Below are 12,523 nucleotides of genomic sequence, written 5' to 3' on the forward strand. Positions count from 1 at the left end.
TACGATCCCGCCTGTTTCCCGTTTTCCTCGTACGCGAGCGCGAGAATTCCGCGATCGTTAGCTGTCCCCGTAAATTCGAGCGATCCCGAAGTTTCGACGCGCTTTGAGGACCCGGGTCTTGTCGGTTTCCCAGCGATTTTCCTGACGCTCGCGGCACGCTGTGCCACGCCGAGAGCGACTGGCATTTAAATCAACGGACGCGAGACCCACCGACGCTGTATTCTCGCGATGATTCCCGTGGACGCAAACAGCTCCCACGAATGATATCTATCGTGCCCTTTAATTATTCCCCGGCGACCCGGCCATTATGAGTTACGACATTAAACTCCACCCTCTCCAGCAGATGATGATTATCAGGCGCCGGTTCGTACTTCATTATGCATGCATTAGATTCGACTAAATTCCGATGGTGGCTCGTTGCTAGAATATTAGGCTGAATTGAAATTATCTCTATCTTCCATCCTCGTGAATTTTCACCTCGTTATTCCTCCAGTTAACTTCACTGATATACGCTCTATCCGTTAACGCTGCTCGATTTCTTCGCTGAATTTCACTGAAATTCTAATTCGTGCAGGCAGAAACATTACCAATTACCCACTTCTGAACTTGCTATCACCGCGACCAGGGGATGTCGCGCGGCACAGTGCGGGCACCAGTCGATATTTGTTTCCGAAAGGACGGAGAGACGGGCGCGGCGTGTCCTGGTGGTCGCCAGATCGGATCAATGCGGTGTGTTCGTTCGTCTGCGGTCTGTCTGGCGGTCCAGGAAGAAAAAGAGACGGGGATTTTGGACCTGGTCCACTTTGTGGCGGTAGCACTTCGATTTTTCTCCTCTCTCCTCTCTTTCGCCCTGCCGCTCTCTCTCTCTCTCTCTCTGTCACGTGATTCCTGGCAGTTCCACGTCGAAAAATTATCACAGAATTTCCCTGCACCGCGTTTAATCCGGATCCAGGGATCTGGAATCGGGATCGTCGATACGAGGAAGCATTATTACAGTTTCTTTTCATCCCCCCGTTCGGGCCGTTCGTTAGCGATCCGCAAATTGCTGCCCGCTTCTTCAAAAGACCGCGAGCATCGTCGACTTTCGAATTCTTCCACGCGAGCATTACCGTGCCGCGTACAATCCCGCGGCGAGACCATCAGCGTCGGCAATTCCGTTGCTCTCCGTTTCCTTGGTTCTATCGTTTTTGGGCCGCTTCGGGGCACGGATCGTTCCGTCGAGCAGAAAATGCAATACCATCGGTGCGGCGGCGGAGGAATGACCCCCTTTCCCTTGAATAAACCGAGGAATACCACGAACTTTGCCTTATATACGGGCCACTCTCCTTGTTTTATGGCGCGCCGCGGGCTAAACTCGTCTTCTTGATAGATCAGGCTCGAGGGGACGGCCGTTTGATACGGACGTTAAGGCTGTTTATTGTTTCCCCCTTTTCCCCAACCGTTTCCACAAGGACGAGTCCCTATTTGCATTGCGGGAAACGCATCCAGGATGTCCACCCTTCGCCGACTCCTGGCATATAGATTAAGGCGAACGCTGCGTTATTTCCGTGCAACTATCTTCGAGTCGGTGAATCGAAAGCGGAACGATTGCTCGTTTATCACGCCATACCACTTACGAGCGGTTACGCAATTTCTAAACGTATTTCTCGGGAAATTAATTTGCGGCTGGCCGCGTCACGTCGCGTATTATGATGCATATTGCAATTAGCCCGGTGGATGGTTCGTTAATGAAACGAACAAATCGAAACGGTCTGTGAGTACACGTTGAATCACTGAACGTTACTCAACCCTCGGAGCACTAACAGGTGTGGTTAGGACAGAAAATTGAGGATTCCAATTCGCCTGACTTATAAATCGATTAATTTTTCACGAATAACTTAAATTTCATCTCCTGCCTCAGAAATGCAACTTAAATCGATTATCACGCTCTAGAGGCACTTCGTATTTGCTCAACACTCTGTGCATTCGCGTTCTTCGAATCTCTATCGCCCTGGTGTCGCACCGTACCGATTACCAGGTTCATAAAGATGCATAGAAGGATTAAAATGCAATGCAATTGGGCCAGCAAGCTATGCAGATTGACACTGAACAATCGTCTCGGGCTCTTCATTCGAAAACGCTTGAAAATTGCCTAGGCATTGTGTCCAGGCCAACGCAGCCACGTGTACAATCGGAAAGCAATATCCACGAGTGCGAGGTGTACAATCCTCCTCAGTTGAACATCCCTTTACAATGCTTTTCTATATTATTCGCACCTGCGAGCAGGTCTCGTCCATTTTTTAAACCTATTTACACGGCTGTCGTTTGGGAAATTTCGATGCAGAAGCGAAACTTCTCGCGCGGTAGTTACATTTCTGGGGAAGCAGGCTGGTGATACGTACGAGCGTGTGATTAGAGACCAGAAGGGACACGGAGTTGTTGCTGGTGTCCAGAAGAGTGAGGGAACCGTCGTCGGCTTGGTAGACAAACTTGTCGTGGGAAATCCAGGTCGGCTGTAGCCTGTGCGGCGTCAGATCATCACGAAGGCATTCGTCTAACGTCAGGCGCCTGCCACTCCAGTACAGCAGCTCGTCGACGTACCTAAAAGTTCGTACCCAATCTATTAAACCCCGCGATCCTGCAAATATTTGTCGCTGTAATCTCGAAACTATGAAACCGCGGTTGCTAAGCCCTGCAGAGGAGGGGACGTTACAGGAAGCTAACGTCCTCGCTCCGAAGTGGATTTAAAGGCGATAAAACGCTGAATTTCCCGGCTGAGCGAAGTTGAATAGCCTAAGAGGATCTCTCAGGGAACAGTGAAAGTCAGCTTGTAGATTTCCTATGCAAACTAGGAGACATGTCACAATCCGAGGCATCCTGTCATCGCGTTTCTTTGATAGAGAACAAGACAGACACCGCTCCACCTTTCCGCGATCATCTCGTACTCCTGCATCCAGATCGCGGATCGATTTCTGCTCCCCTCCAACAGCAGAATCGACGGTGGGCCCATAAAATTCCCACCCCCCTCCCTCGGATCGATAAATCCGATCCACTTGGCGCGATGGTCCCAGGACGGGTCACAGGCCGCCGATAAAAGGATAGGGAGATCTGCCCGATAAGGGAGCGGATTAATTTCGCGAAAGCGGTCTACACAGGATAAGGCATCCCCGGGCTCCTTAACTGCATCCTTTCGTCTGCTCCCTTTCCACGGGAGCCGCTGAAAGATCCGGCACAGATAACACTGCCGGTGGAAAGGAGGAGGAAATCCTTGGGAACACTCACCCGAGGAGGTAAATGGCCGTGACGATCCCGGCGATAACGAACCCGATGACCAGCAGCGAGAAGATTATGCTCCGCCAGTTGTGGCCGCCCTCCCCGTACGTTAGATCCTGTGAATAGACCAGAGATCCTTCGGTTAACGATCGATCGATCCGTGTCCGGCTGGTATCTACGATGCAGAAGCTTGGCTGCTGGCATGCAGGTCACGGATTCTTTTCGGGGGAGGGAGACATCGACGGGGATGGATCGTTCGTTAACACGCTCATGCTGGTAATTGGTTGTTAGTCCACTCTGATTTCAGGATCTCGCGGAGCCTCCGCCGGCGGAGAATTCGTGAGATATAGGAGCTACTCTGTTAGGTTTCCAGCTGTGTAGGTGAATCTGTTACGCGATAGGGGTAGATCAGTATCTGATTCGAGAACCCTGGTAAGTGGACGTGTAACGAGAAATAGTAAAAGTGTAGATTGCGAGGGTTCCATTGTCTGATTAACTCATCGCAGTGATAAAACACTTTATAAGTCAGACGAGAGCGCTACGAACTAACTGACGAAGATTTCCTCATCATCCTGCGACGTAACTACCTGTATATATTCCCCTAGGCCTCAGCTCAGTCTCCGAACTAAGGAATACAGAGAACCTTCCACCCAACTTCGATTATTTCACCGAGGAACTCTAGTGTCGTTCGGAAAACTGCCGAATCGCTCGATTCGTCTAACCCAGACCGACTTTATTTTCACGATCGACAGAAACGCTTTGGGGTCGCCGTGTTCGATCGCGATGGTGTCAAGAATATCGGGGGAGAGGCTTTTGCCCCGGGCCTGCGGACTCGCGTCACGGCCGCGGCATGCATATTGCATTCGGGTTATGTTTGCAACGCGCGCGCCCCTCGTCCTGCTCGCAGGACTAAGCCCGGATAACACGTACCCAGGCTGTAATACGGCTCGACTGGATTTTCGAGACCTGTTAGAATCGCCACGTGAGCCGTGCACACGCATCGCGCGTGCTTGCACGCCGTGGCAATCGCCGCTGAAACGCTAAGAGCGCCCGGACTTCCAAACTGGTATCGATTCGCGCGCGTGAACGCGGTTAATCCGCCCGCCCTTTGATCGTTCGGGGCTATCGTCGAGGGCGATCGCAATTAAGCGGCTCGCCTTGTTCAGGCATGTTTGGCGATTTGTTTTTTGGAGAAGCGTCGCCGGGCTTTTATTATTTGGGGAAGCAGGTTGCTTGGGATTCGAGGTGCTCCTCTTTCAACATCCTTCAGCCTCACGTGGTACACGGCCGGAGCAATCGCTCAATTGGAATTTGCGTCAGGCTCGAGATGCTCATCTTTCAACATCCTTCAGCCTCAGCACCCTGTTCACGTCCGGAGTAAATGAATACGATCGTCAGTCTGTGAAATCGCTTTAAATATCCAGTTGGAAGCGTGGCACGTTCGAAACATAATCAGAACGTATTCTCGCCGCCATCTTAAGATCATCGACAATAATGTCACGTCGAAATTGACGGACGATCGACTTCCTCGCCGATTGGCCGTAGTCAGGACACGGTAATCGCTTTTGGACGACTTGTTTATCGCCCGGTGAATAATCGTCGATCTTCCTGCAGCCTTCTTCCTTCCACCTTCCGCCTCCTGGCCTGTTCCTTTCTCTTCCTTATTCTCTATCCACCGCGCCGCCCCCAACCCCCTTTAATGTCTCTTTCCGCGTCCGCGGAGCTGATCGATTCATCGCCTTTGAATTCCGAGCATGCAGCCGTGCACGTGCTCCCCGTGCAGGATATAATGTTTTCGATACGCGAAGACAGAGTATTCAGGACCGAGGGCCCATCAGGGTGCAACGTGACTGCGTGTACTTGTTTACTGATGCACTTACGCGCGCATGCGCGTACGGTTTCACGAATTATCCCCTGCAATTGAACGTAACGCTGATCAATGGTAATATTTCACTATCTACAATGTCGATACAGTGGCTCGCAGACGCTTTTTAAGAAAGCATGGGTGGTTCTAGGGAGAAGGCTTCCAGGGGGATTTAAAAGCAGTTCCTTACCCAACTGCACTTGGAGTCTTAATAATAAGAGCACCCAGAGTTAGGGAACGAGTTCCATTCGAGGATTCAGCCTGTATAATTGAAGAAAGAGTTCTGTTTGCCGTGGAGACGGGGAAGATTGAATAAGACCCGAGGTTCCTTTCCATATTTCAATTTCGAGCGAAAGTGTAACGCTACGGGTCTCCACCTCGAACGGCGAAGGTGCTTTCAATGATTGTGGAAGAAATAACAGCGACGGGACCTCTTTATATTTGATAAGAAGGAAGAGGTACAGGCTCCTGATCTTCTATGCAACTCTGTATTTTTCCGGATGAAGTAAACGATACAATAGAATGCTCAGCTGCGGTCAGAGTATTCAGGCGATTCTTATCGTCGACTCTCCCGAAAAATAACAGACTCCGTTGAACGTGCGGCTACGGCAGCCGAAGTGAAAAATATAGGGCACTCTCGTGGTCAAAGGAGTTCCGTGAAAGTGCGATACCAGGCGTGGAGCGTGCTCAGAAATTCTCGTTAGACACTCTGCGAGCAAGCTCCGCGGAGCAGCACTTCGCGGAATAGTAAAATAGTGGTGTTACAATGCCGCTAAGATAGTATTAGCATGATACGGGACGGGGTGAGTTCAGGGGCCGGGAGAACGGTACGAGAGGAAAATATAATATTCCCTGTACGGCAGTGGCGTGGTTTGCGAGAAGAAAATTTCTCGGTAAGGTTGCCACGCGACGCGAACGTTCCCCAACAAGTTTTAGGTGTTCCTTCGTGCCGTTATGGGAGCTCGGGTGGCTGTGATCTAATAAATATATTGCCAGCGAACCGTCCGCCGAGAGTTCCATCGTAAAATTCTTATGTTTTAACATGGAAACGTCGTTACGTTAAACCGTGCTATCCACCACACTCTTCTTATCCTTTCATCTTCGTCAACCTAGCCTTCCTCTGCTGGAATAATTAATCAACGAACTTGTATCCGCTCTTCTCTAAAATCGCACTGCCCCCGAAACTCCTCAAGGATCGCGTATGTTACGCGATCAGTTTCGTGGAGATTTTTGCAACTCTTCTGTCAAGAATTGTGACGTTCTTCATCCACCAAGGTTCCTCGACTCCTCGCTGGTCGACGCTGCTATTAGCCGATAAGTTGTAAACAGAGCGACGTTGCAGGCATCGTCTTAAAATACTAATTAAACGGCAGCGTGTATTTCGCGTTTTTGCTTTTGTTCTTCATCGATTCTCGATAGGCGATAGAGGAGGAGCGCGGTCTTCCGTGGGGTTTAGTATTTTGTACACGAGGCTCACACTTCTCGCCGTCGTTTCTGGTTTATATTCCCCAGCTACAATATGGCCCTTGCTAGGGGAAGGAGGGGGAGGGCGCCGCGGGAATGGAAATTGGAAGTCGGAAAATGGAATATCCGGCACCGTTGCGCCGGGATTACCCTATTGTGCCGCTTTGCAAATGCAATGGCGAAAAGAGGGAGCGCCGAAAGCGAGCTCTGGTCGTGTCGATGCGTTTCGATTGATGTATCGACGGGGAGGGGGTGAATTAATCGACCGTGGAGATAATGGCCGTGCACTTTGACATTCGGGAGATACCGATCTCCGATAATGAAACGCGGAATAATTTCGCTCCAATTAGGCTCCGCCGTGGTCTTCTTTACCAGCGAACCTTCCAACCCCCCTTCAGTTTGGTCCTTTGAACGAACGGCGGAAAAATTGCTGTTCCAGTCCGTTGCCTTGCACTTGCAGAGCTCTGCTGGAGTATGACACTCGCCTACAACGCGACGATTTGCAGGCAACTTGTTACTCGGTAAATACTTTGAATCTCGGGTAAAGCATGGCCGATGTTAGTCCTGATGACACTTCGACTATTTTGCCTGTTTCATCACGCCAGATCTTACCGATCCATCTCTATCGCTGCATCAGCGACCATCCCTCTTAGTTAAATGTTTAATAAGCGCGTCGTAGAGGGAAGAAATCCTCGGTCTGCCCCCGTCATTACAGAAACAGAAGCAGAGTTCCTATTAAACGCAAACATTTCATTTGAATTCAACACTGCTGCTCTCCTGGCCCCGTTCCCAACTCGATTTCCGCGCCTCTGTGCAATTTTCCAGGCACCAAGCACGCAACGAAAGTAGCCCGGCCTGTTGTCGATCGGCGCGGAACGGAGGCCGGCCAGCGAATTTTGCAAAATTCACCGACTTTCAAAGCCGGTGGCCGCGTGCATTATTTACGCTCATTGTGTCTCACCGGCGCTCGTAAATAATGTAAAGCACTAATGTACCGAGGCGAAAAAGGACGAAAGGAACGCGCGGGCGCACGGGGACGCTGCTATTTGCAAAGTATAGCGCCGAGGCTGCACTCGTCGGTTCGCGTAACTGCGGTATTTGCATGTTTACAACGGTGCCGCGTCCCCGATGGAAATAACATATATTCGGAAGACGTCTCGAGAGCGACGCTGAACTTTTCGTTGGAAACCTTCTTCGGGCTTTTCCAATATTCGTCCAACGGAAGCCTGGCCAACAGTCGCCCGCGGCTACTGGCTGTTGGCCGGTTCGTTTAGCCTGGTCAAGATTTCATTCTTAAATACGAAACGCATGTTCCAATGCGAGTATCCTTTCAAGTCACCGAGAAATTGTTTGTACCCAAATTTCCAGCGGAGAAGTGAATAATTCGGGGTGAAAAGTGGGGCAATTTAAAGAATGATGACTACTACTTTAATTACCGAGACGCGATGCTAATTAAACGATGACGACTGATCTCTTTGAAATGACCAAGCAAGAGAAAAGAATTATTCGAGAACGCAGATAAAAGTTTCGTGAAATAAAGAGTTCAGTAGGTATCGAGGCGTAGGTACTCCGCTATAACGTGCATTCTGAGAATCTGAATGTGAAATATATGATGAATGCGAACGATCAGGTTCTCGTCAAAGCGACGACTATCCGTGGCAGTAAAACATCACCGCTGGAAAGCGATACACAGACGAGTGCGAGCAGCTTGGAAAGGTTGGTAACATGGGAGGCGATAAGCTGCAGCCAAGCCGTGGCAATGTTTCTTTCGACCGGATTTCATTGATAGCTGGGGTGGAAGGGGAGCAGAAAATTTTCGCTAGATAACGTAACGTTTATTGGCTCGCGAAACGCTAGCAGGAGCGAGAATATCGGGCCGTGGCTCGGGCCAGGGAATCCTGCGAGCTTTATCGGATTCCAGGACGTTCCAGAATTATAGGCGTACACGAATTCCTTCGGCCTTTAACCGGGGCGAAACTTTTTCTCATCGTCATAATATCGACGCGTATTACTCTCCAGTTTCGATGTATCCCGTTATTCAGAGATTAAATAACTTGTGGTGTCAAATGACGAGAAAGAAATTAATATTTCCAGTCGTGGACGAAGTTGCCACGGCTGATTAAACAGCGCTTGTTGTTATTGGCGGCGCACGGAGAAACTCCGAAGAAGACTTGGTGTTGCAACTAGCTGAAGGCTCGAGAATACTGAGGGAACACTTGGGAAAACACCGACTGCTAGTTTTAGATTTAGTAATAAGGTAAACTCCGCGTTGACGCTGGGGTACCTCCTGTAATTAAACTTTATCAGGGAATACCCTCGGGCAACACTCTTCGAGCCCTCGTTCTTTCTAACCACCCAAGTATCCATAAATTATTATCAGACTCCTCCCGACTGTTCTACCACCCGCTTCCCCGCGAATCAATGTCAATTCACTTCACCGTAAATCCGGCCGGATCCGCTGCCATCGACGATATCCAAATTCATATCGGCGTCACGTACGACGTCAGATCAGCGGGTATTAAAAATCGTTGATATTCGAGGGTGAGAGCGCCGGAGCTTTCAGATCGCATCGCGTCTTGTTATTGCGAGTGTCGCTTGAACCGCCGCAATATCGAGCAGACGCGGGTGGTGCGAACGGGACAAGGGTACAGTTATTGCCGAATGTTCGCGCGACCGAGAAAATTGAGCAATAGTACGAGGCGAGAATCGTCGAAGGGTCGCGCCGCGAGGCTCTGCGCTTCCGCCGATGTGCGTGATCAAGTGTAGGTACTGTATTCATTTGATCGTGCAAAGCTACGGCACCTCGTCCAGCATCGGGAAACCAAATTCGAGCGAAAGAGGTGGAAGCACAGCAGAGAAGGTTAGAAAGAACATGGCGAATATTGCGGGGCAAAATGGGATCTAATGGACGGCGGAAAATGCTTGGAAAATGTTCGTGGATCGTAGTCTCGGATTGTTGCAGGGAGTCCAGAGAAACGTGTGGAGGTAACGCTGGGCGTGAAAAGCGTGGAAATGAATTCGACGCGAAGTCGTTTGCTTATCTTCTGACAAATTGAGCGGCGTATTGGCCATTGCTGTTCCTCGTTAGCGTTAGCTTCCAGAAATAGCACGATCAGCGCGTCGTATCCCCGATCAGATGCATTTCACGCACGTAGCACTTCATTTCCACACGACCGGACACCCGTTTCGGCACTGTACAACGTTATGTCCGCGATTGCCCGTCAGGTATCGAACGAGGCCTAATCCTTCGTCACCGAGGAACGAGGCTCGACTGAGAGGAATCTTTCTGCCAGACTTTCTGGCTCATTGCCCTCCACACCTCAGTGTTCTCTTTGTCCCTCGCCCGTGCCTCCGCTAACGTGTTATAAATTATATACACACGCGCATTAGGCGGTGTATTGTAAATCGCTCATAGCACCGTGGCCCCTTTGAGCTGGCTGATGGATGTGGAGGCAGAGTGAATAAATTCGATTCCAATTAACGCCGCGGCTACGTACGTCTGCATAGGTCTCAGAGAAACTGGCGGACCGTTTTGCCACTATGTTTTATAAATACTATTGATCTCACGTGCCGCGTTACGTCACTCCTCTGCTCGGTAAATCAATTCTGTTTTGAATGGCGAAAAAATAGCAGGTACAGTACGTGCTCCCCTTCTTGCACGAGCGCATTGCTTCTCGCTGCTCCAATTCACTTTCCACAGTCCCGCGGCTATTGGCGACAGATCCCTAATAAGGAGAATTCGAAGCAGTTCACGGTACCTTTAGATATCGCTATTATTCCACGCTTCTAAGGTTTATGTACATGTTGAATCTTTCTATTCAGGCTCCACCAGCTGAAGAAGTCGACAGCCGCGGTGGAGAAGTGGAAGAAATACGTCGATCCGCTCACCAGTGGCCCGTGGAGCCGCGTGCAGTGTCTCATTTCACGAGGAAGCTGGACCCTCCAGCTTGGATCAGCACCTTTCACCCCGAAAGACAATGCCGGACTGACATGCCTTCCCGCCGCCGAAAGGGACCCTCCTTCCCGTTTCTCTCTTTTTGCTTCGACAGGAAGTTCAAAGGGGTGACATATGCCGATTCGCCTCTTCAGGGGTCAGGAGGGCACTCGGCGAGAAGGGTCGATAATCGAAGAGGGGAGCAAGTTCCATCGGCGGGTCTCTTACGTTACGTTGCAGCGCGAAAAATACATCCCTTCGTCGGACATGCGGCGAACACCGTCCTCGCTTCGCGTCGACCAAGCGACGGGAAAATAGATTCGTGGAATTTTCATCGGGGTTTCGATGGCCCGTTCCGTCGGTGTCTCACCATCCCCTCCCACCACCCCTTCCGCCGCCGATATCGAATAATTTAAACCTTGAAGCGCTTCTAAATCCATCTGGACTACCAGTAACAGGCCTGTGGCCCAGCAATTTGGTTCCAAGCGACCGTAGCATTGAGATTACCTGGCAGAATATCGCGGGATAAATGTGGAGGAATCTTGGTGAGGAGATATCGACCAAACAGAGGGCAGCACGGCTCCCCCGGTCTGAGCAGACATTTATCACAGAAGAAAGGTGTTGAGGTCCATTTGCTGGCCAGGCGTCCTCGACTTTCGACTCTCGGACGGCTATAACGTCCGATTTCATCGCGGCTGTATTACGAACTTCTTCTAGTTATTAGAACCACGATCGCCGAGCAATCTGGCAGGGTGGATTTCACGCGTCCACGGAGACTGCCCATCAGCAGGGCCCACAGACAATCGTGGACAATGAAATGGTCGGCTGAGCCCGTTGTTGCTTTCGCGATGGAGCTATTCCACGTCAAAACGGATAGGTGAAAAATTTAGTTTCACCGATTCTCTTCAAAATTACAGCATTTGTCGATAACATTGCAAAAACAAAGTATACTAAATTTCAACGGCCTATGTCAAATAGTTTCCGAAATATTTAATCTTAAAGTTTCGAAAATTCAAAGAAAATCGGCTGACGCGTCATCACTTAAACTGTAATATCTCGGTCATTTTTAAAGATAATGCCACCGTCTTGGGTTCATTTTAAAACTGAAGGAATGCTTTCTCAAAAAGTATATAGAATATTTTGTTTATTGTTAATAAACTTAACCGTAATCGATGTTAAAGGTTTAAATGGGTTAAAACAAATTTTTCTTTCAGTATTTTCGGTATTTCCGAGAAAAATAGTAGGAATATCTGCTCACCATATAAAAGATTAGCAATAGTAGGTAGCAGATATTCCTACTATTTTTCTCGAGAATACCGAAAATACTGAAAGAAAAATTTGTTTCAACCCATTTAAATCTTTGACATCGATTACTGTTAAGTTTATTAACAACAAACAAAATATTCTATATACGTTTTGAGAAAGCATTCATTCAGCTTTAAAATGAACCCAAGACGGTGGCATTATCTTCAAAAATGACCGAGATATTACAGTTTAAGTGATGACGCGTCAGCCGATTTTGTTTGAATTTTCGAAACTTTAACATTAAATATTTCGACAACTATTTAACATAGGCCGTTGAAATTTAGTATACTCTGTTTTTGCAAGGTTATCGGCAAATGCTGTAATTCTGAAGAGAATCGGTGAAACTAAATTTTTCACCCATTCGTTTTGACGTGGAATAGCTCGATGGTGGTTTGCCTAGTGTGTAACGAGCTTCTCGTTCGTCCCAAAGGGCCACGCACACGTATTAGCCAACCGCGACTTTAACCTCCTCTAGGCCTTTTCGCCCCTCGCAGATGTGACACAGTGATCAAGTTATTCCGTCCTTGCGTGTGGAGAGGCAGCTCCTCAACCTGGATTTCTCTCCCACGAATTCTCCCGTCTTCTCACACACCTATTCGTCGAGGTTTCGCGGTGATAGGGCAGACAACTGGTCCACTTTATTCCGCGCGTCGCGACGCTGGCCTGTGATAGACTTCTGGAATCTCTGGCGCGTGCAGGTCTCA

General features: G+C 49.3%; 1 protein-coding gene across 7 annotated transcripts in view; it reads right to left on the reverse strand.

Moving 5' to 3' along the window:
* Positions 1–12,523, reverse strand: part of LOC143370487 (A-type potassium channel modulatory protein DPP6) — an 89,827-nt gene that overhangs the window by 7,940 nt on the left and 69,364 nt on the right. For 5 of the 7 annotated variants that reach the window (XM_076815675.1, XM_076815678.1, XM_076815673.1 and 2 more), the window contains 2 exons: positions 3,262–3,368; positions 2,382–2,580 (listed from right to left, as the gene is read on the reverse strand). In XM_076815675.1, the coding sequence (XP_076671790.1) occupies positions 2,382–2,580; positions 3,262–3,368 (306 nt within the window). Of the gene's footprint in view, positions 1–2,381; positions 2,581–3,261; positions 3,370–9,620; positions 10,068–10,468; positions 10,857–12,523 lie in introns of those variants that run through there. The other 2 variants (XM_076815680.1, XM_076815679.1) reach the window with 2 other exon arrangements.

The sequence above is a fragment of the Andrena cerasifolii genome, chromosome 6 (genome assembly GCF_050908995.1).
Source record: "Andrena cerasifolii isolate SP2316 chromosome 6, iyAndCera1_principal, whole genome shotgun sequence".
Lineage (NCBI taxonomy): Eukaryota > Metazoa > Arthropoda > Insecta > Hymenoptera > Andrenidae > Andrena > Andrena cerasifolii.